At 42.4% G+C, this 25,322-nt stretch overlaps 1 protein-coding gene across 1 annotated transcript in view; it reads left to right on the top strand.

Annotated features, from left to right (window-relative positions):
• Positions 1 to 24,543: 24,543 nt before the first annotated feature.
• Positions 24,544 to 25,322, top strand: part of LOC311120508 (mesothelin-like protein) — a gene marked incomplete at its 5' end in the record, with an annotated part of 22,984 nt that continues 22,205 nt past the window's right edge. The window contains 3 exons of the mRNA XM_084195093.1: positions 24,544 to 24,588; positions 24,804 to 24,929; positions 25,139 to 25,322. The exon at positions 25,139 to 25,322 is cut by the window's right edge and continues 7 nt beyond it. Of these exons, the coding sequence (XP_084051219.1) occupies positions 24,544 to 24,588; positions 24,804 to 24,929; positions 25,139 to 25,322 (355 nt within the window). The remainder of the gene's footprint in view (positions 24,589 to 24,803; positions 24,930 to 25,138) is intronic.

Raw genomic sequence — 25,322 nt, 5'->3', positions numbered from 1 at the left:
ATCAAACACTACGCCTGCTCACAGGTATGGGTTGAACTGTCTTCAGACAATCATGTTTGTACTTATAGATTACTGGCTTCGTGCCAATAGCCTATGGCTTTCTGTATTTACTGTCTTTCTGTATTTACCAGTCGCAGAAAAAAACTCAACTTTACATTTGGATTAGCTATAAACATTCACTGGTGGTTTACACTGCATTCTGAAATTATTCAGACCCCTTGACTTTTTCCACATTTTGTTACGTTACTGCCTTATTCTAAAGTGGATTAAGTTGTTGTTTTCCCCCTCATCAATCTACACACAATAATCCATAATGACAAAGCAAAAACTGTTTTTTAGAAATTATGGCCAATGTATATTAAATTAAAAACTGAAATATCACATTTACATTAGTATTCAGACCCTTTACTCAGTACTTTGTTGAAGCACTTTTGGCAGCGATTACAGCCTTGAGTCTTCTTGGGTATGACGCTACAAGCTTGGCAGAACTGAATTTGTGGAGTTTCTCCAATTCTTCTCTGCAGATTCTCTCAAGCTCTGTCAGGTTGGATGGGGAGCGTCACTGCACAGCTATTTTCAGGTCTTTCTAGAGATGTTCGATCGGGTTCAAGTCCGGGCTCTGGCTGGGCCCCTCAAGGACATTCAGAGACTTGTCCTGAAGCCACTCCTGCGTTGTCTTGGCTGTGTGCTTAGGGTCGTTGTCCTGTTGGAAGCTGAACCTTCGCCCCAGTCTGAGCGCTCTGGAGCAGGTTTTCATCAAGGATCTGTTTGTACTTTGCTCCGTTCATCTCTCCCTCGATCCTGACTAGTCTCCCAATCCCTGCTGCTGAAAAACATCCCCATAGCATGATGCTGCCACCACCATGCTTCACCGTAGGGATGGTGCCAGGTTTCCTGCAGACATGACGCTTGGCATTCAGACCAAAGAGTTCAATTTTGGTTTCATCAGTCCAGAGAATCTTGTTTCTCATGATATGAGTCCTTTAGGTGCCTTTTGGCAAACTCCAAGCGGGCTGTAATGTGCCTTTTACTGAGGAGTGGCTTCTGTCTGGCCACTCTACCATAATGACCTGATTGATGGTTGTCCTTCTGGAAGGTTCTCTCATCTCCACAGAGGAACTATGGAGCTCTGTCAGAGTGACCATCGGGTTCTTGGTCACCTCCCTGACCAAGGCCCTTCTTCCCCGATTGCTCAGTTTTTGCCTGGCGGCCAGCTCTAGGAAGAGTCTTGGTGGTTCCAAACTTCTTCCATTTAAGAATGATGGAGGCCACTGTGTTCTTGGGGACCTTCAATTCTGCAGATATTTTTTTGGTACCCTTCCCCATATCTGTGCCTCGACACAATCCTGTCTCGGAACTCTACGGACAATTCCTTTGACCTCATGGCTTGGATTTTGCTCTGACATGCACTGTCATCTGTGGGACCTTATATACAGTGAGGGAAAAAAGTATTTGATCCCCTGCTGATTTTGTACGTTTGCCCACTGACAAAGAAATGATCAGTCTATAATTTTAATGGTAGGTTTATTTGAACAGTGAGAGACAGAATAACAACAAAAAAATCCAGAAAAACGCATGTCAAAAATGTTATAAATTGATTTGCATTTTAATGAGGGAAATAAGTATTTGACCCCTCTGCAAAACATGACTGAGTACTTGGTGGCAAAACCCTTGTTGGCAATCACAGCTCGATTTTGGTCTCATCTGACCACAACACTTTCACCCAGTTCTCCTCTGAATCATTCAGATGTTCATTGGCAAACTTCAGACGGGCCTGTATGTGTGCTTTCTTGAGCAGGGGGACCTTGCGGGCGCTGCAGGATTTCAGTCCTTCACAGCGTAGTGTGTTACCAATTGTTTTCTTGGTGACTATGGTCCCAGCTGCCTTGAGATCATTGACAAGATCCTCACGTGTAGTTCTGGGCTGATTCCTCACCGTTCTCATTATCATTGCAACTCCACGAGGTGAGATCTTGCATGGAGCCCCAGGCCGATGGAGATTGACAGTTATTTTGTGTTTCTTCCATTTGCGAATAATCGCACTAACTGTTGTCACCTTCTCACCAAGCTGCTTGGCGATGGTCTTGTAGCCCATTCCAGCCTTGTGTAGGTCTACAATCTTGTCCCTGACATCCTTGGAGAGCTCTTTGGTCTTGGCCATGGTAGAGAGTTTGGAATCTGATTGATCGATTGCTTCTGTGGACAGGTGTCTTTTATACAGGTAACAAGCTGATATTAGGAGCACTCCCTTTAAGAGTGTGCTCCTAATCTCAGCTCGTTACCTGTATAAAAGCCACCTGGGAGCCAGAAATCTTTCTAATTGGGAGGGGGTCAAATACTTTTTATTTTTTTATTTTATTTTTTTATTTCACCTTTATTTAACCAGGTAAGCCAGTTGAGAACAGGTTCTCATTTACAACTGCGACCTGGCCAAGATAAAGCAAAGCAGTGCAATAAAAACAACACAGAGTTACATATGGGGTAAAAAACATAAAGTCAAAAATACTACAGAAAATATATATACAGTGTGTGCAAATGTAGCAAGTTATGGAGGTAAGGCAATAAATAGGCTATAGTGCAAAATAATTACAATAGTATTAACACTGGAATGCTAGATGTGCAAGAGATTATGTGCAAATAGAGATACTGGGGTGCAAAAGAGCAAAATAAATAACAATATAGGGATGAGGTAGTTGGGTGGGCTAATTTCAGATGGGCTGTGTACAGGTGCAGTGATCGGTAAGGTGCTCTGACAACTGATGCTTAAAGTTATTGAGGGAGATAAGAGTCTCCAGCTTCAGAGATTTTTGCAATTCGTTCCAGTCATTGGCAGCAGAGAACTGGAAGGAATGGCGGCCAAAGGAGGTGTTGGCTTTGGGAATGACCAGTGAGATATACCTGCTGGAGCGCAGACTACGGGTGGGTGCTGCTATGGTGACCAATGAGCTAAGATAAGGCGGGGATTTGCCTAGCAGTGATTTATAGATGGCCTGGAGCCAGTGGGTTTGACGACGAACATGTAGTGAGGACCAGCCAACAAGAGCGTACAGGTCACAGTGGTGGGTAGTGTATGGGGCTTTGGAGACAAAACGGATGGCACTGTGATAGACTACATCCAATTTGCTGAGTAGAGTGTTGGAGGCTATTTTGTAAATGACATCGCCGAAGTCAAGGATCGGTAGGATAGTCAGTTTTACGAGGGCATGTTTGGCAGCATGAGTGAAGGAGGCTTTGTTGCGAAATAGGAAGCCGATTCTAGATTTAACTTTGGATTGGAGATTCTTTATGTGAGTCTGGAAGTTGAGTTTACAGTCTAACCAGACACCTAGGTATTTGTAGTTGTCCACATACTCTAGGTCAGACCCGTCGAGAGTGGTGATTCTAGTCGGGTGGGCGGGTGCCAGCAGCGTTCGATTGAAAAGCATGCATTTAGTTTTACTAGTGTTTAAGAGCAGTTGGAGGCTACTGAAGGAGTGTTGTATGGCATTGAAGCTCGTTTGGAGGTTTGTTAACACAGTGTCCAATGAAGGGCCAGATGTATACAAAATGGTGTATACATTTACATCTCATTAAAATGCAAATCAATTTATAACATGTTTGACATGCGTTTTTCTGGATTTTTTTGTTGTTATTCTGTCTCTCACTGTTCAAATAAATCTACCATTAAAATTATAGACTGATAATTTCTTTGTCAGTGGGCAAACGTACAAAATCAGCAGGGGATCAAATACTTTTTTCCCTCACTGTACACACGTGAGTGCCTTTCCAAATCATGTCCAATCAATTGAATTTACCACAGGTGGACTCCAATCAAGTTGTGGAAACATCTCAAGGATGATCAATGGAAACAGGATGCACCTGAGCTCAATTTCGAGGCTCATAGTAAAGGGTCTGAATACTAATGTAAATAAGATATGTATTTTTTATTTTTTAATAGATTTGCCAAAATTTCTAAAAACCTGTTTTCACTTCGTCATTATGGGGTATTGTGTGTAGATTGATGAGATTTTTTTTTTTTTTTTAATCAATTTTAGAATAAGGCTGTAACTTAACAAAATGTGGAAAAAAGGAAGGGGTATGAATGCTTTCCGAATGCACTGTATGTTAAGTGCAATGGAAAGTAGTGGCTTGTGTGGTTCAGCGGTTACAGCCGCTGTCCCCATCACACGCGTCATGTATGTCAGTAGGCTACTTCGAATCCGACCCACTGCCCTTTGATTCACCCCCTCCCCTGTCTTTCCTACACTGTTCGACCTCTTCAATAAAGCAAAAAAACACTAACCGAAAGGAGTCCGACTGCCCCAACTCCTTAAGAAGTAACAACAACAAACAAGGTGCAATGGAAGTATTATTCGTGGCTAAAGGACTTCTCTTTCCCACAGCTGAAAGACCTGAAAGCTGAGAACCTGGTGACGCTGCTGAAATGTAAACTATCAGAAAACAACACATACTCTGAAGAGACCTGGAAGCTGTTCTTCACTAAAGCTTCTGCAGTTCTGGATCAGGCTCTTGTACTCCTGTCCAACCAGGTACGTAGGATTCTGAAAACATTATGGCTAACCAAAGAGTTTCCAAATAGAGTGAGGGAAAAGTTTAGGTAAGGATGGGGTGTGTGGGGTCAGAGAACGAATTGATGCGATTCAGTTCGATACGACATGACTCGATGCACAATTTTGTTTGCATTAAGACATTCATTTTCCATTTTAAATGATTATCTGCTGCGGATGGGATGAGTGGCCGTCCCTTTGTATGTGTGTCAATGGTGTGTGTGTGTCGGCACCTGAGCTGAGTCATAGGGCAGACTGACCATCTATCAGATTAGGGGTGGTGGCAATTTATGCTTTTTGGTCCCACTTTTTATCTGAAATCACCCACTGATTAACTTGTGATTTTCTGCAGATAAAAAATGTCTAAATACACTGTTTTTGTTTAAAGCAAAACTACCAAAACTATTATGGTGAACCTGAACAATCTAAATCAAATCTGAATGATTGAAAACTCAAAATCTAAATGATTGAAAACCCCAATCAGCAGTTGCGTCCACTCCGGTAGTGCTACACAACTCAAGTAAAACACAATTTTCTACAATGCATTTGGTCACAATAAACCAGCAAAATTACATTGGTTGTCACTCAACTAATAAAGCCTATGATTGGACGTTGCAAAAGCCATTTTACAAGCGTCTGAATTGTGAAGGTTCTGAGTAGATGTATCTGTTAGAACAGGGGTAGCTGAACTGAAGGAGAGGACGCATCAATTCAGTCACAACAGATGAGAGGTATTTTCAGAATAAAACAATATGAGTAAAACACATTAGTGAACCGGTGATTCATAACTTTTGAAAAGGGTTTTCTGACCGATGCATGTATAATTTGGATCGGTTTGGGCTCCTGCGGACCCGATGCGCTAGTATCTTAAACATTTGAACTGGGAACCGATGCTTATTTTTAATTTTTTTAGTCATTTAGCAGACGCTCTTATCCATTATTTTTTTAATTTTTCATACTGGCCCCCCATGGGAATCGAACCCACAACCCTGGCGTTGCAAACGCCATGCTCTACCAACTGAGCTACATCCCTGCCAGCCATTCCCTCCCCTACCCTGGACGACGCTGGGCCAATTGTGCGCCGCCCCTTATGGGTGAATCGTTACATACCCATTAGCCATAGAATAAAGTACGCTAAGTCCAAATGGCCTTTTTAATATAGGAGTAGCATACAAAGACTCCCATCTTGGAAATTCTAACCAATCACATCTCTTCCTCCCCCCAGTCCAAGCCTGTGATTGGCCCAGCGGTATCCCAGGCGTTGGATGTGATTGGAGAGATCCGGGTCAACAGACTGACTGAGGATCAGCTGAGAGACAGTGATGTCGTCAGGAAGTGGTTCTCTGGGCGTCTGAGAGCGTTCTTGCCGTCTGCATCAGGAGGGTTTCTGCACTGCCTCAGCACCAAGAACCTCAGCTGTGACTCCTACCAAGCTGTGTAAGTGGTTACTATTTGGGTTCAGGACCTTTCTTAGTGTTTTTTGGGTCCTCACAAAGTTAGATCCTCGTAATGTACGGTGAGGGAAAAACATATTTGATCCCCTGCTGATTTTGTACGTTTGCCCACTGACAAAGACATGATCCGTCTATAATTTTAATGGTAGGTTTATTAAATTAAATTAAATACTTATTTCCCTCATTAAAATGCGAATCAATTTATAACATTTTTGACATGCGTTTTTCTGGATTTTTGTTGTTGTTATTCTGTCTCTCACTGTTCAAATAAACCTACCATTAAAATTATAGACTGATCATGTCTTTGTCAGTGGGCAAACGTACAAAATCAGCAGGGGATCAAATACTTTTTCTCTCTCACTGTAGGTTGGGGTTCTTCAATTCCAGTCCTGGAGGGCCGAAACACTTCTGTTTTTTATTTCTACCTGGTAGTTAATTGCACTCACCTGGTGTCCCAGGTCTGAATTAGCCCCTGATTAGAAGGAGAGGATGAAAAACAGAGGTGTTTCGGCCCTCCAGGACCGGAATTGAAGAACCCTGCTGTAGGTATTAGGTCCTCATAATGATATGTCCCCATATTGTTAAATCCTCCTGAGATATACAGTGCATTCAGAAAGTATTCAGACCCCTTGACTTTTTGCATATTTTGTTACGTTACAGCCTTATTCTAAAATGTATTAAATAAATACAAATCCTCATCAATCTACACACAATACCCCAATACCCAAGCTCCGAGACAGGATTGTGACGAGGCACAGATCTGGGGAAGAGTACCAAAAAAATTCTGCAGCTTTGAAGATCCCTAAGAACACAGTGGCCTCCATCATTCTTAAATGCAAGAACTTTGGAACCGTCAAGACTCTTCCTAGAGCTGTCCGCCTGGCCAAACTGAGCAATCGATTGGTCACTCTGACAGAGCTCCAGAGTTCCTCTGTGGAGATGGGAGAACCTTCCAGAAGGACACCCATCTCTGCAGCACTCCACCAATCAGGCTTTTATTGTAGAGTGGCCAGACAGAAGCCACTCCTCAGTAAAGGGCACAACAGTCCGCTTGGAGTTTGCCAAAAGGCACCTAAAGACTGTCAGACCATGTGAAACAAGATTCTCTGGTCTGATGAAACCAAGATTGAACTCTTTGGTCTGAATGCCAAGCATCACGTCTGGAGGAAACCTGGCACCATCCCTATGGTGAAGCATGGTGGTGGCAGCATCATGCTGTGGGGATGTTTTTCAGCGGCAGAGACTGGGAGACTAGTCAGGATCGAGGGAGAGATGAACGGAGCAAAATACAGTGAGATCCTTGTTGAAAACCTGCTCCAGAGCGCTCAGGACCTCAGATTGGGGCGAAGGTTCACCTTCCAACAGGACAACAACCCTAATCACACAGCCAAGACAACGCAGGACTAGCTTCGGGAGAAGTCTCTGAATGTCCTTGAGTGGCCCAGCCAGAGCCCGGACTTGAACCCGATCGAACATCTCTGGAGATGTGCAGCGACGCTCCCCATCCAACCTTACAGAGCTTGAGAGGATCTGCAGAGAAGAATGGGATAAACTCCCCAAATACAGGTGTGCCAAGCTTGTAGAGTCATACGCAAGAAGATTCAAGGCTGTAATTTCTGCCAAAGGTGCTTCGACAAAGTACTGAGTAAAGGGTCTGAATAGTTATGTAAATGGATTTTTTCTTTTTTTTTCTTTTTATAAATGTGCCAAAATTTCAAAAAATATGTTTTTGCTTTGTCATTATGGGGTATTGTGTGTATATTGATGAGGGGGAAAACTATTTTATTCATTTTAGTATAAGGCTGTAACGTAACAAAATGTGGAAAAAGTAAAGGGGTCTGAATACTTTCCGAATGCACTGTACACATTGCACACCTATCACTTTCAATGTCAAATAAGATGATGTCAATGGGCGAGTTTGTTTTGCATGGCCTGGTGCCCGCGGGTGGGCGGATTGCAGATTTTAGACCATTCCATTCCTTAACAAATTCCATGAGTGAAATCTCCACCGACCCGGGGCACCGGGCCATGCAAAACGAACTTGCCAATTGACAATGACTGATGTCACAGGTCATAAGTCAAAGGTGAGGAAGCCCTTCCCCCTCAGGTATGTGTCATGTTTATAATGAATCTGTTATGGTTCTCAGGGTGATGGAGTTAGGGCCTCATAATGTGGAAATGATGTCCAGGGTTGTGGTAAACGGTGACCTCTGAGCCCAACTCTCTGAGGGTGTTTCAGGGAGAGTTGCAAGAAACACATTTTCAAACACATTGTACAAGTGTGCAATAAGGACAAATATAAGCACCCACCAAATGATTTTGTCCTCATAAGGTTATACACATTACACACGTATCACTTTCAGGGTGAAGGAGTTTGGGGCCCAGTTTGATCACATGGCCCCGGAGCAGGAACAGCTGGTTCTGAAGGAGCTGGTCGTCCCCTTCCTGTCTCGATCTACAACAGGTACGGTTCAACTCATTGGACGTTTGTTGTTGATCACTTGTCACAACGTTTTTTTTTTTTACCTGAGTCTGTTTATAGTTAGTGATATGTAAAAACATTCTAGAATGTAGAGCTGCACATTTGGATTTGGTTTAGACCAGTTGAACGTTTGTGTTTTGATGTTTTGTCTGAATGTTAATAACCCTCTTCCCTCCAGACTCTGGCTGTGTGTCCAGGTCTAACAACAGTGTGGACAGGCTGCAGTTGAACTTGGGGCCGTTTTCAGTTCTGATGTCCCTCAGGGACCTGCTGAAACTCAACACAGGCTTCTCTCCTGTACGTCTCACTTTCTGCCGACTACGCCATCACAATAATGCATAGATATTTGTCCTTATAATGTATATAATGTAAGGGGTGTTTTGAGGCCCCATATGGAAACAATTATAGAAACCTGAGTCTCTATATCAGAAACATGTATGTTTTTTTTACTCTCTGACAGGGAAATTGTATTTTTTGTTTGTTAGGTTTGATAACCTTCTTGTCTCCTCCTTTTCAGTTGTCAGCCCTGGAGGTTCTCTCTCCAAAGCAGACTGCAGAGCTGTTGGTGTTGCCTCTTCCTGGTCTTCCAGGGAAAAATGTCATCATCAACACAGTGTTTGACTACCTGACTGAGTTGCCAAAAGAGAGGAGACTCCCTGAGTTCCTGCAACAACTTGTCAGCCTGTCCAAACAGGTACATCTCTCTGCTGTCTTTGTGTACAAAAATACAGTCTTACAGATAGTCATTGATACAAACCAAACACTAACCTTAACCTTTTTCTGTCTTAAGGAAAATATCCCTTGTGCCTCCTACAAGATCATGTAAGTAGTACTGTACCCATAGATAGGGCGTCCACCCACTCTGCTCAGAGTGGGTGAAAACGTGCCCCGGTGATGAAATTTCACTTCCTTATGTTACAAAATACCCATTGCTCAAAATATGCGTTTTTGATTGGACTCCCTACCATAGATGTTTCTAATGACAAGTGCATCTCTTCCACGTGAGGACATCCCATGAATAACCAATGATGCATCCCAAATGGCACCCTATTCCCTATATAGTGCACTACTTTTGACCAAGGGCCTATAAGCTCTGGTCAAAAGTAGTGCACTATGTAGGAAATAGGGTGCCATTTGGGACACAGCCACGTGTAGAAACAGAACTTAAAAACGCTCCTGTTGTTGGTGTTGTGTTTATTTAGTTTCACCAGACTGGACCAGGCCGTACCCACTGTTACCATGGAGATAGAGTCAGCCCTCACCTCCAGCAAGACTGCCTTACTACAGACCATCCCATCAGGTGAGAGACGGGTTTTTAAACAACACTGGATTCGATTGGATGAGTCCCAAACGGGACCCTATTTCCTGTGTTGTTCAATACTTTTGACCAGGATCCTATTTCCTGTGTTGTTCAATACTTTTGACCAGGATCCTATTTCCAGTGTCGTTCAATACTTTTGACCAGGACCCTATTTCCTGTGTCGTTCAATACTTTTGACCAGGATCCTATTTCCTGTGTCGTTCAATACTTTTGACCAGGATCCTATTTCCTGTGTCGTTCAATACTTTTGACCAGGACCCTATTTCCTGTGTTGTTCAATACTTTTGACCAGGACCAATAGGGAACACTAAATTGGTTCCAAAGTATTTGGGCCCGTTTTTTTTTTTGCGTTAAACATGTTTACGAAGAATCACCATTACTGCCTGAAATCTACAAGTTTTATTTTCCCCTCACAGGTTGCATTGTATACAGTGGAGAGGTGAGTATCTTTATAAGTTATGTCTTACAGGCTGATATGACTATTTGGCTGATGTGACTGTGTGATTTATCTGCACACTGCATAGCAGATCGGAACTCATTATGTCTCATCTTTCCCTCAGTGCAACGTCACCCCAGTTAATGGTAAGAGATATTGGATAGATTTTTTTGTGATATATTCATTCACTAACATGGATTATTATGTTATTCAATTGATTTCATAGTGATCAATAATTCCTTGCATTCCATTGATTATTATTCATGAATAACTAATTGATCATTACGTATCGTTCACAGAGACAAAGGTTTGTGCTGGTGTCAACAGGTAAGTTATTCAAAGATAATTTCTGTTAACCTCTGTTAATTTCCGTTCATTGGTGACATAGTTTCAAAACTTTTCTGTTGCTGCCTTGACATCTTTTCTTTCCATCTTATTTTCAACAACCATCTGAACGTCTGTTGTTGATTCCTTCAGCACCGCTCTACAGCGTCACCTTGACAACGGGCAGATCAGCGGAGTCCTCTGTGACTTCAGCATCGATGTTTACGCCTGTGGCTCGGTACGAAGAAATTCTTCACAACTGTCATGTTTCTGTTCAATCTGTTCACAGAAGTGACCCAGTTGTCTTACTCAACCGAGGAACACAGATGTTCTTATTTTTTTGAACGGTCCGACTATTGTTTTTAGTTTTCGTGTTTCTTTGCTCTCTACTGTAAAGCGTCTCTGGGTCCTTGAAAAGCGCTATATAAATCTAATGGATTATTATATATATTTTTTTAGATTATATGTATATGTTGTTTCCTCTTTCTGTCCCTTCTTTACCCTCCAGCTGTCTGTGTTGACGTCGGAAAACTTGGTGAGCCTGTTGAAGTGTAAGCTGTCTGGTAACACCAGCCACTCAGCACAGATCTGGAAACTGTTCTTCTCTAAGGTCTCAGGGGTCCTGGACTCATCCCTGGATCTCTTCTCCAACACAGTGAGATAAAACTCTTTATCTATTCATATCACGCTTATACTGTACATGTAAACATACCGACTAATTGTTACTGTATGTAGGGTCACCTCTTTTTGATTAGGCTTTTATTTGGTTTTACTTGTTTTTTTTAAACTAATTTTCTAAAAAGAAAATGTGACATTATATTCATACATTTCATTTTCTTCTTCTTTTTTTAAAAATGGTGCTTACTACCAGTAGATCTGCCATGGTCCCAAATATTATTACGCTGACATTCAGTCCTTTCCTGATAATAAAATACTTTTTTAACCACGTCTCTGTTCTATGTTCTCCATAGACGCTAGAACCCAGTTCTCCAGCGGTGTCCCGGGCCCTGGATGCTATAGGAGAGGTTAGGCTGGACAGCTTCAGCCTGGCTAGTCTCAGAGATCAGAAAATCATCAACCTCTGGTTCAACACCAGACTCCGCCCCTTCCTGCCTGCAGTCTCCACTGACTTCCTGTCCTGCCTCAGCACCAAGAACTTCAGCTGCTCCACCTACCAAACCATGTACATATTAACATTACTATATATAATACAATATCACCTACCAGACCATGTACATATTAACATTACTATATATAATATAATATCCCTTACCAGACCATGTACATATTAACATTACTATATATAATATAACATCCTCTACCAGACCATGTACATATTAACATTACTATATATAATATAATATCCCCTACCAGACCATGTACATATTAACATTACTATATATAATATAACATCCCTTACCAGACCATGTACATATTAACATGACTATATATAATATAACATCCCCTACCAGACCATGTACATATTAACATGACTATATATAATATAACATCCTCTACCAGACCATGTACATATTAACATGACTATATATAATATAATATCCTCTACCAGACCATGTACATATTAACATTACTATATATAATATAATATCACCTACCAGGTAATAATATTTGTGTGTCTGTAACTTTCTCTCTCATCACTATTCACAATTTATTCAGGCTATCCATAATCATGGTAGCGTCCATATGAACGTAGAAGTGTTTAGAAACATATTCTATACTTATTTACAATAAAAGAGACTCCAAAATGGCACTACATTATTTACCAGTCATTTCTATTGGGCACAAAATAATCTGAAACACAACCAAAACAAACAGCAAATGCATCCAACAAGTTTGTAGAGTGACAAGCTTGATGTAATCATTGTGTGGTAGGAATATGGGTCCAAATATTCCCACTTTTGACTATTTTAGTACACATAAGTGAATTTGTCCCAATACTTTTAGTCCCCTAAAATGGGAGGGACTCGGTACAAAAAGTGGTGTAATTTCTAAACGGTTCACCCAAAGTAGATAAAAATTAACCTCAAAATAAAGCTGACGGTCTGCACTTTAAAATGAGCCAAATCATGGTCTGCTGCAACAACTCTTCATTGTGGAGATTATTGAGTTGTGTCCCAGATGGCTTTGCAGCGATAACCTCTAACCCTTTGGCCTTTGACCTCAGCGTTCAGATCCTGAGCAGCCACCGCTCAGCCATGGACCAGGCCAGACAGATATCAGTCTACACTACCTTCATAGAGGTCTTTCTCTCCAGGAACAACACAGCAGGTACTGACCAATGGGAAATGAGCCTCAGCAGGTATTGACCAATAGAAAATGAGCCTCAGCAGGTACTGACCATTAGGAACTGATTCTCAGCAGGTACTGACCAATAGAAAATTAGCCTCAGCAGGTACTGACCATTAGGAACTGATTCTCAGCAGGTACTGACCAATAGGAACTATGCCTCAGCAAGGTACTGACCAATAGGAACTGAGCCACAGCAGGTACTGACCAATAAGAACTGAGCCATAGCGAGTACTGACCAATAGGAACTGAGCCACAGCTGGTACTAACCAATAAGAACTGAGCCTCATCAGGTACTGACCAATAGGAACTGAGCCTCATCAGGGACTGACCAATAGGAACTGAGCCACAGCAGGTACTGACCAATAAGAACTGAGCCATAGCGAGTACTAACCAATAAGAACTGAGCCTCATCAGGTACTGACCAATAGGAACTGAGCCTCAGCAGGTACTGACCAATAGAGTGCTGAGCCTGAAGGCCAGAGGGTGCATCCCAAATGGCATCCAATTCCCTAGGTAGTGCATAACTTTTTCTATAGGCCCTGTTAAAAAGTAATGCTCTATATAGGGAACTGCTGTGTAAATAACACAAACACACTTCTGAAAGTGTTATCTGGAGAGGAACTAAATGTGTTCTCTAAATGTGTTGTCTGACTGTGTTCTCTAAATGTGTTGTCTGAATGTGCTCTCTAAATGTGTTCTCTGACTGTGTTCTCTGACTGTGTTCTCTGACTGTGTTCTCTAAATGTGTTCTCTGACTGTGTTCTCTGACTGTGTTCTCTGACTGTGTTCTCTGACTGTGTTGTCTGACTGTGTTCTCTGACTGTTCTCTGACTGTGTTCTCTGACTGTGTTGTCTGACTGTGTTGTCTAAATGTGTTCTCTGACTGTGTTCTCTAAATGTGTTCTGTAAATGTGTTCTCTGAATGTGTTCTCTAAATGTGTTCTCTGAATATGTTCTCTGAATGTGTTCTGTAAATGTGTTCTCTGAATATGTTCTCTGAATGTGTTCTCTGAATGTGTTCTCTGTGTGTTCTCTAAATGTGTTCTCTGAATGTGTTCTCTAAATGTGTTCTCTGAATATGTTCTCTGAATGTGTTCTCTGAATGTGTTCTCTGTGTGTTCTCTAAATGTGTTCTCTGTGTGTTCTCTGAATATGTTCTCTGTGTGTTCCAAGACCCCAGCTGTAGTTCTGGCATCCTGAACAGTGGAGACTGGCTGCTGAACAACTTCAGAGGATTCTCTGCCTTCGCCTCCTTCAAGGACATGCAGAGACTACTGACCACCTTCTCTGTGGTAACTGTCTGTTGGCCTGTTGTAGTAGTCTGTGGTAACTGTCTGTTGGCCTGTTGTAGTAGTCTGTGGTAACTGTCTGTTGGCCTGTTGTAGTAGTCTGTGGTAACTGTCTGTTGGCCTGTTGTAGTAGTCTGTGGTAACTGTCTGTTGGCCTGTTGTAGTAGTCTGTGGTAACTGTCTGTTGGCCTGTTGTAGTAGTCTGTGGTAACTGTCTGTTGGCCTGTTGTAGTAGTCTGTGGTAACTGTCTGTTGGCCTGTTGTAGTAGTCTGTGGTAACTGTCTGTTGGCCTGTTGTAGTAGTCTGTGGTAACTGTCTGTTGGCCTGTTGTAGTAGTCTGTGGTAACTGTCTGTTGGCCTGTTGTAGTAGTCTGTGGTAACTGTCTGTTGGCCTGTTGTAGTAGTGTCTGTGGTAACTGTCTGTTGGCCTGTTGTAGTAGTGTCTGTCATAATGTCAATTGTTTTTGTGTTGTGTCTGCGCTGCAACTTCTCTGTGGTGCGTACTCTACAGACCGGTGTTGTCTGTTCTGTTGCTATGTCTGTTGCTATGTCTGTAGTTTGTTGTGCTGCTATACTAGTCTATAATAATGACTGTTCTGTCTGTGCTTCAGATGGAAGCATTACCCCAACTCACAGTCTTATGTCTGCCATAATGTATGTTGTTTTATAGTGTCAGTAATAATGTGTTGTTATGTCTGTTGTCCTGTTGTCTGTGGTGCAGATGGGAGTGTTACACCATCTAACAATGATGGTGTCTGTAGTAATGCCATCTGTTATAGTGTCTGTCATAATGTCTGTTGTCCTGTTGCAATAGTCTGTAGTAATGTCTGTTGTCCTGTTGTAATAGTCTGTAGTAATGTCTGTTGTTTTGTTGTAATAGTCTGTAGTAATGTCTGTTGTCCTGTTGTAATATTCTGTAGTAATGTATGTTGTTTTGTTGTAATGTCTGTTGTCCTGTTGTAATAGTCTGTAGTAATGTCTGTTGTCCTGTTGTAATAGTCTGTAGTAATGTCTGTTGTCCTGTTGTAATAGTCTGTAGTAATGTCTGTTGTCCTGTTGTCCTGTTGTAATAGTCTGTAGTAATGTCTGTTGTCCTGTTGTAATAGTCTGTAGTAATGTCTGTTGTCCTGTTGTAATAGTCTGTAGTAATGTATGTTGTTTTGTTGTAATGTCTGTTGTCCTGTTGTAATAGTCTGTAGTAATGTCTGTTGTCCTGTTGTAATAGTCTGTAGTGATGTCTGTTGTCCTGTTGTAATAGTCTGTAGTAATGTCTGTTGTCCTGTTGTCCTGTTGCAATAGTCTGTAGTAATGTCTGTTGTCCTGTTGTAATAGTCTGTAGTAATGTATGTTGTCCTGTTGTAATAGTCTGTAGTAATGTCTGTTGTCCTGTTGTCCTGTTGTCCTGTTGTAATAGTCTGTAGTAATGTCTGTTGTCCTGTTGTCCTGTTGTAATAGTCTGTAGTAATGTCTGTTGTCCTGTTGTCCTGTTGTAATAGTCTGTAGTAATGTCTGTTCTGTTGTAATAGTATGTAGTAATGTCTGTTGTCCTGCTGTAATAGTCTGTAGTAATGTATGTTCTGCTGTAATAGTCTGTAGTACTGTCTGTTGTCCTGTTGTCCTGTTTTAATAGTCTGTAGTAATGTCTGTTGTTTTGTTGTAATAGTCTGTAGTAATATATGTTGTCCTGTTGTCCTGTTTTAATAGTCTGTAGTAATATATGTTGTCCTGTTGTAATAGTCTGTAGTAATGTCTGTTGTCCTGTTGTAATAGTCTGTAGTAATGTCTGTTGTTTTGTTGTAATAGTCTGTAGTAATGTCTGTTCTGCTGTAATAGTCTGTAGTACTGTCTGTTGTCCTGTTGTTCTGTTGTAATTGTCTGTAGTAATGTCTGTTGTTTTGTTGTAATAGTCTGTAGTAATATATGTTGTCCTGTTGTAATAGTCTGTAGTAATGTCTGTTGTCCTGTTGTAATAGTCTGTAGGAAGGTATGTTGTCCTGTTGTCCTGTTGTAATAGTCTGTAGTAATGTCTGTTGTCCTGTTGTAATAGTCTGTAGGAAGGTATGTTGTCCTGTTGTCCTGTTGTAATATATGTTGTCCTGTTGTCCTGTTGTAATAGTCTGTAGTAATGTCTGTTGTCCTGTTGTAATTGTCTGTAGTAATGTCTGTTATTTTGTTGTAATAGTCTGTAGTAATGTCTGTTGTCCTGTTGTCCTGTTTTAATAGTCTGTAGTAATGTCTGTTCTGCTGTAATAGTCTGTAGTAATGTCTGTTGTCCTGTTGTAATAGTCTGTAGTAATGTCTGTTGTCCTGTTGTCCTGTTTTAATAGTCTGTAGTAATATATGTTGTCCTGTTGTCCTGTTTTAATAGTCTGTAGTAATGTCTGTTGTTTTGTTGTAATTGTCTGTAGTAATGTCTGTTGTTTTGTTGTAATAGTCTGTAGTAATATATGTTGTCCTGTTGTCCTGTTTTAATAGTCTGTAGTAATATATGTTGTCCTGTTGTAATAGTCTGTAGTAATGTCTGTTGTCCTGTTGTAATAGTCTGTAGTAATATATGTTGTCCTGTTGTCCTGTTGTAATAGTCTGTAGTAATATATGTTGTCCTGTTGTAATAGTCTGTAGTAATATATGTTGTCCTGTTGTAATAGTCTGTAGTAATATATGTTGTCCTGTTGTAATAGTCTGTAGTAATATATGTTGTCCTGTTGTAATAGTCTGTAGTAATGTCTATTGTCCTGGTCTGTAGTAATGTCTGTTGTCCTGTTGTCCTGTTGTAATAGTCTGTAGTAATGTCTGTTGTCCTGTTGTAATAGTCTGTAGTAATGTCTATTGTCCTGGTCTGTAGTAATGTATGTTGTCCTGTTGTAGTAGTCTGTTGTAATGTCTGTTCTGTTGTAATAGTCTGTAGTAATGTCTGTTGTCCTGGTCTGTAGTAATGTATGTTGTCCTGTTGTAGTAGTCTGTTGTAATGTCTGTTCTGTTGTAATAGTCTGTAGTAATGTATGTTGTCCTGTTGTAATGTATGTTGTCCTGTTGTCCTGTTGTGATAGTCTGTAGTAATGTCTGTTGTTGTGTCTGTGGTAAAGATGGAACGTTACACCAGCTAACAGTGATCGTGTCTGTAATAATGTCAGTTTTGTCTGTAGTTATAATGTGAGTTGTGTCTGTGCTGCAGATGGAGGCCCTGCCCCAGCTCACAGTGAGACAGTTGGCAGGGGTGTCCTCTAGTCCAGGCCAGCTCAGCTCTGCTGCAGAAGTCAACATGCTGATGAACTACGTCCCCAACATCCTCTTCACTGACTTCTTCAATGACTTCTCTCCAGCCATCACCGTGAGACAAGCTATCTATCTATCTATCTATCTATCTATCTATCTATCTATCTATCTATCTATCTATCTATCTATCTATCTGTCTATCTGTCTATCTATCTATCTATCTGTCTATCTGTCTATCTATCTATCTATCTATCTATCTATCTATCTATCTATCTATCTATCTATCTATCTATCTATCTATCTATCTATCTATCTATCTATCTATCTATCTATCTATCTATCTATCTATCTATCTATCTATCTATCTATCTATCTATCTATCTATCTATCTATCTATCTATCTATCTATCTATCTATCTATCTATCTATCTATCTATCTATCTATCTATCTATCTATCTGTCTGTCTGTCTGTCTGTCTGTCTGTCTGTCTGTCTGTCTGTCTGTCTGTCTGTCTGTCTGTCTGTCTGTCTGTCTGTCTGTCTGTCTGTCTGTCTGTCTGTCTGTCTGTCTGTCTGTCTGTCTGTCTGTCTGTCTGTCTGTCTGTCTGTCTGTCTGTCTGTCTGTCTGTCTGTCTGTCTGTCTGTCTGTCTGTCTGTCTGTCTGTCTGTCTGTCTGTCTGTCTGTCTGTCTGTCTGTCTGTCTGTCTGTCTGTCTGTCTGTCTGTCTGTCTGTCTGTCTGTCTGTCTGTCTGTCTGTCTGTCTGTCTGTCTGTCTGTCTGTCTGTCTGTCTGTCTGTCTGTCTGTCTGTCTGTCTGTCTGTCTGTCTGTCTGTCTGTCTGTCTGTCTGTCTGTCTGTCTGTCTGTCTGTCTGTCTGTCTGTCTGTCTGTCTGTCTGTCTGTCTGTCTGTCTGTCTGTCTGTCTGTCTGTCTGTCTGTCTGTCTGTCTGTCTGTCTGTCTGTCTGTCTGTCTGTCTGTCTGTCTGTCTGTCTATCTATCTATCTATCTATCTATCTATCTATCTATCTATCTATCTATCTATCTATCTATCTATCTATCTATCTATCTATCTATCTATCTATCTATCTATCTATCTATCTATCTATCTATCTATCTATCTATCTATCTATCTATCTATCTATCTATCTATCTATCTATCTATCTATCTATCTATCTATCTATCTATCTATCTATCTATCTATCTATCTATCTATCTATCTATCTATCTATCTATCTATCTATCTATCTATCTATCTATCTATCTATCTATCTATCTAATCTATCTATCCTCTTCAGACTTCTTCAATGACTTCTCTCCAGCCATCACCATGGGATGAGCTATTATATGGTGGCGTCCCATATGACACCCTATTCCCTATATAGTCCCATATGACACCCTATTCCCTATATAGTCCCATATGACGCCCTATTCCCATATGACGCCCTATTCCCTATATAGTCCCATATGACACCCTATTCCCATATGACGCCCTATTCCCTATATAGTCCCATATGACACCCTATTCCCTATATAGTCCCATATGACGCCCTATTCCCTATATAGTCCCATATGACACCCTATTCCCTATATAGTCCCATATGACGCCCTATTCCCTATATAGTCCCATATGACACCCTATTCCCTATATAGTCCCATATGACGTCCTATTCCCTATATAGTCCCACATGACACCCTATTCCCTATATAGACCCATATGACACCCTATTCCCTATATAGTCCCATATGACACCCTATTCCCTATATAGTCCCATATGACACCCTATTCTCTTTCTATAGTCCCATATGACACCCTATTCCCTATATAGTCCCATATGACACCCTATTCCCTATATAGTCCCATATGACACCCTATTCCCTATATAGTCCCATATGACACCCTATTCCCTATATAGTCCCATATGACACCCTATTCCCTATATAGTCCCATATGACACCCTATTCCCTATATAGTCCCGTATGACACCCTATTCCCTATATAGTCCCATATGACACCCTATTCCCTATATAGTCCCATATGACACCCTATTCTCTTTCTATAGTCCCATATGACACCCTATTCCCTATATAGTCCCATATGACACCCTATTCCCTATATAGTCCCATATGACACCCTATTCCCTATATAGTCCCATATGACACCCTATTCCCTATATAGTCCCATATGACACGCTATTCCCTATATAGTCCCATATGACACCCTATTCCCTATATAGTCCCATATGACACCCTATTCCCTATATAGTCCCATATGACACCCTATTCCCTATATAGTCCCATATGACACCCTATTCTCTTTCTATAGTCCCATATGACACCCTATTCCCTATATAGTCCCATATGACACCCTATTCCCTATATAGTCCCATATGACACCCTATTCCCTATATAGTCCCATATGACACCCTATTCCCTATATAGTCCCATATGACACCCTATTCTCTTTCTATAGTCCCATATGACACCCTATTCCCTATATAGTCCCATATGACACCCTATTCCCTATATAGTCCCATATGACACCCTATTCCCCATATAGACCCATATGACACCCTATTCCCTATATAGTCCCACATGACACCCTATTCCCTATATAGTCCCATATGACACCCTATTCCCTATATAGTCCCATATGACGTCCTATTCCCTATATAGTCCCACATGACACCCTATTCCCTATATAGACCCATATGACACCCTATTCCCTATACAGTCCCATATGACACCCTATTCCCTATATAGTCCCATATGACACCCTATTCTCTTTCTATAGTCCCATATGACACCCTATTCCCTATATAGTCCCATATGACACCCTATTCCCTATATAGTCCCATATGACACCCTATTCCCTATATAGTCCCATATGACACCCTATTCCCTATATAGTCCCATATGACACCCTATTCTCTTTCTATAGTCCCATATGACACCCTATTCCCTATATAGTCCCATATGACACCCTATTCCCTATATAGTCCCATATGACACCCTATTCCCTATATAGACCCATATGACACCCTATTCCCCATATAGTCCCATATGACACCCTATTCCCTATATAGTCCCATATGACACGCTATTCCCTATATAGTCCCATATGACACCCTATTCCCTATATAGTCCCATATGACACCCTATTCCCTATATAGTCCCATATGACACCCTATTCTCTTTCTATAGTCCCATATGACACCCTATTCCCTATATAGTCCCATATGACACCCTATTCCCTATATAGTCCCATATGACACCCTATTCCCTATATAGTCCCATATGACGCCCTATTCCCTATATAGTCCCATATGACACCCTATTCCCTATATAGTCCCATATGACACCCTATTCCCTATATAGTCCCATATGACACCCTATTCCCTATATAGTCCCATATGACACCCTATTCCCTATATAGACCCATATGACGCCCTATTCCCTATATAGTCCCATATGACACCCTATTCCCTATATAGTCCCATATGACACCCTATTCCCTATATAGTCCCATATGACACCCTATTCCCTATATAGACCCATATGACACCCTATTCCCTATATAGTCCCATATGACACCCTATTCCCTATATAGTCCCATATGACACGCTATTCCCTATATAGACCCATATGACGCCCTATTCCCTATACAGTCCCATATGACGCCCTATTCCCTATATAGTCCCATATGACGCCCTATTCCCTATATAGTCCCATATGACGCCCTATTCCCTATATAGTCCCATATGACACCCTATTCCCTATATAGTCCCATATGACGCCCTATTCCCTATATAGTCCCATATGACGCCCTATTCCCTATACAGTCCCATATGACACCCTATTATATTAGTGCACTTTATATGGAATAGGTGCCATTTGAGAGGCATCCAGTCTATCAATAGGTGCCATTTGAGAGACATCCAGTCTATCAATAGGTGCCATTTGAGAGGCATCCAGTCTATCAATAGGTGCCATTTGAGAGACATCCAGTCTATCAATAGGTGCCATTTGAGAGGCATCCTGTCTATCAATAGGTGCCATTTGAGAGGCATCCTGTCTATCAATAGGTGCCATTTGAGAGGCATCCAGTCTATCAATAGGTGCCATTTGAGAGGCAACCAGTCTATCAATAGGTGCCATTTGAGGGGCATCCTGTCTATCAATAGGTGCCATTTGAGAGACATCCAGTCTATCAATAGGTGCCATTTGAGAGGCAACCAGTCTATCAATAGGTGCCATTTGAGAGGCATCCTGTCTATCAATAGGTGCCATTTGAGAGACATCCAGTCTATCAATAGGTGCCATTTGAGAGGCAACCAGTCTATCAATAGGTGCCATTTGAGAGGCATCCTGTCTATCAATAGGTGCCATTTGAGAGGCATCCTGTCTATCAATAGGTGCCATTTGAGAGGCATCCAGTCTATCAATAGGTGCCATTTGAGAGGCATCCAGTCTATCAATAGTTAAACATGTTTGAATGGGTCTGAAGATGGAATATTATTCAACTGTCTTCCATGATCTGTTCTCTCTCTCTCTGTTAACCATCCTCTTCTTCTCTTCCCTTTCCTGTCCCTTCCTCCCTCCTTCCATCTCTCCCTCCCTCTCTCCGCCCCTCTTCACTCCATCTCTCCCTCCCTCTCTCCACCCCTCTTCACTCCATCCCTCTCTCCCTCTGTCCGTAGGGTCAAGAGTCTAAGTTCCCAGTGGCGGTGCGTTCAGCCATGCTCCAGCAGGTGTTTGACCGCGGGAACCTATCAGACCCTTCTGTTAGCGACCAGGAAGTACTCACCTGGCTCCACAGCAGGCTCCGTCCCTTGCTGATCAACCTGTCCCCGCTCCACGTCGCCCCCCTCTTCGGTGTGGTCGCACAGAGGAACTGCAGCATCGGACAGCAGCTGTAAGAGACGGACTGATCTTCACTGGGGATTTAGGGGGCGTCCCAAATTGCACCCTATTCCCTATAAGCTCTAGTCACAAGTAGTGCACTATGTAGGGAATATAGGGTGCCATTTGGGACGCAACCGTAGTCAGTAGTGTTGTTTATTTATTTATTTTTATTGAACCCTTATTTAACAGGGTGTATCTATCTTAAATCTATATCTATATCATGTGAGACTGTAGAAGCATGTTTTTCTGTAGCTGTGACTGATCTTAGTGCTAGGTGGGATGCAGAGCCTGGGGTCTTGCTGTAACACTCCTGGACAGTTACATGTACTCTACTCCCCACTGGAGACCGGGGTTCAATCCCCATGTCTACTCTTCCTACTGTTCTCCCACTTGCCTGTCTCACCCTCTGTTTCCAACTGCCACTTGCCTGTCTCACCCTCTGTTTCCAACTGCCACTTGCCTGTCTCACCCTCTGTTTCCAACTGCCACTTGCCTGTTTCACCCTCTGTTTCCAACTGCCACTTGCCTGTCTCACCCTCTGTTTCCAACTGCCACTTGCCTGTCTCACCCTCTGTTTCCAACTGCCACTTGCCTGTTTCACCCTCTGTTTCCAACTGCCACTTGCCTGTCTCACCCTCTGTTTCCAACTGCCACTTGCCTGTCTCACCCTCTGTTTCCAACTGCCACTTGCCTGTCTCACCCTCTGTTTCCAACTGCCACTTGCCTGTCTCACCCTCTGTTTCCAACTGCCACTTGCCTGTCTCACCCTCTGTTTCCAACTGCCACTTGCCTGTCTCACCCTCTGTTTCCAACTGCCACTTGCCTGTCTCACCCTCTGTTTCCAACTGCCACTTGCCTGTTTCACCCTCTGTTTCCAACTGCCACTTGCCTGTCTCACCCTCTGTTTCCAACTGCCACTTGCCTGTCTCACCCTCTGTTTCCAACTGCCACTTGCCTGTCTCACCCTCTGTTTCCAACTGCCACTTGCCTGTTTCACCCTCTGTTTCCAACTGCCACTTGCCTGTTTCACCCTCTGTTTCCAACTGCCACTTGCCTGTCTCACCCTCTGTTTCCAACTGCCACTTGCCTGTCTCACCCTCTGTTTCCAACTGCCACTTGCCTGTTTCACCCTCTGTTTCCAACTGTCTTAAAAAGTGTTAAATGTAAAAGATCTACATTAGACGATAGTGCCAGGTGGGGGTCATCTCAGTAGAAGAGGAGAGGGAGCCATCTTGTATTTTGATGATGGGTATGTTTAATTTCTAAGATGTCTGTCTTTCCCAGGGTGGAGGAGCTGAACACCACCCTCCCTACACTTCAGGACAACACACAGAGTAACATCTACAATCAAATTCTCCTCTCCCTCCAAGGTACTGACTGACATACACAACAAATCCATTGGAAATAGAAATACTGCAGCATACTATATAACTTGTCTTGCTGTAATACAAAAGCTCAACACTCAAAAAAATGTATGAACGTGCTCTGGATAAGAGTGTCTGCTAAATGATGTAAATGTAAATGTAATCAGTTTTTCATACTGAGTTTTGTTGTAAGGATGATTTCTTGTTGACAGTGTCCCTACTAATGATGAAAGTTGGACAGTTTGTCTTGTCGTGATACAAAACCTCATTACTCAAACAACTAATGATTGTATTTGTTGTCAGTTTGTCATATTGAGTTTTGATCACAGAATTTCCTGTCAAAGATATTTGATTGACAGTCCTGCCCCCGCCCCCTCCCAGGCTCCTCCCCACTCCGTTGCTATGGTGCAAACTACAACCACAGTTTCTATGGTTTCCTGGAGAGTTCCTTCCTGGGTTTCAGGTTCCCCAACCTGACCACATTCCTCTCCCTCATACCCCGCAGCCAGATGGAACAGGTGAGGTGTGTGTGTGTGTGTGTGTGTGTGTGTGTGTGTGTGTGTGTGTGTGTGTGTGTGTGTGTGTGTGTGTGTGTGGCTTTCAGTCGACTACAAGACCATGGTGCTTACCTACGGAGCAGCAAGAGGAACTGCCCCTCCCTACCTTCAGGCTATGCTCAAACCCGAGCACTCCGTTCTGTCACTGGTCTCTTGGCCCTCCAACCCCTACGGGAGGGCAGCTCCCGCTCAGCCCAGTCCAAGCTCTTCTCTGTCCTGGCACCCCAATGGTGGAACCAGCTTCCCCCTGAAGCTAGCTTCTGAAAACATCTGAAACCTTACCTCTTCAAACAGTATCTTAAATAATCCTCCTCCTCTGTGTGTGTGTTTGTTTGAGACAATGCTTCATGAGGACATGGATAAGGATGATGAGGATGATGATGATGTGAGGAGGATGATGATGAGGATGATGATATGAGGAGGATGAGGAGGAGGATGATGATGATGAGGATGATGAGGATGATGATGAGGATGATGAGGATGATGATGATGATGAGGATGATGAGGATGATGATGAGGATGATGTGAGGAGGATGATGATGATGTGATGAGGATGATGATGAGGATGATGAGCATGTGTTTCCTCATCTCTCTCTCTAGCTTGTGAACTCTCTGCCTGTCTCTGACCTGGGTCGTTTCCTGCGCCGCCCCAACGTTGTCGACAGCGACACAAAGCTCTGCCAACTCTACAGCAACTATGCCAAGACCCCACAGTTCCTGGGGACTGTACGTACACACACACACACACACACACACACAATTACTGTGTTAACCCTGTAAAACACCCACTGCACACCAATTGTCTCCTATGCCAGCCATTCACCAGAAAGGCAGAATCCAAGAGGAATCCATTTTGTGCCACTAGAACACACAGCTTCCTCTAAACCCCATTCATATCTAAGCAACTGGCCTGTGTCCTCTTCTCTCCCCTCCAGGAGAATATCCCTGAGTCAGTGAGGCGTCCCACGCTGCCGTGCGTCTGGCCCCAGGCTCTCAGCAGCAGTCAGAGGTCAGAGGTCAACGCCTGGTTTGAACTGAGGCTGACGAACTACCTGCCCTTCTTCACCAAGAGCCTGGTTACCTCCGCTGCTGTCCAGACCGCCCCCTGTCTAGCCTTCC

Source organism: Coregonus lavaretus (assembly GCF_964263955.1).
Source record: "Coregonus lavaretus genome assembly, contig: HAP1_SCAFFOLD_47, whole genome shotgun sequence".
In the NCBI taxonomy this organism is placed as follows: Eukaryota; Metazoa; Chordata; class Actinopteri; order Salmoniformes; family Salmonidae; genus Coregonus; species Coregonus lavaretus.
Note: the sequence above shows the minus strand (reverse complement) of the source record. Positions and strands in the feature narration are given on the sequence as shown.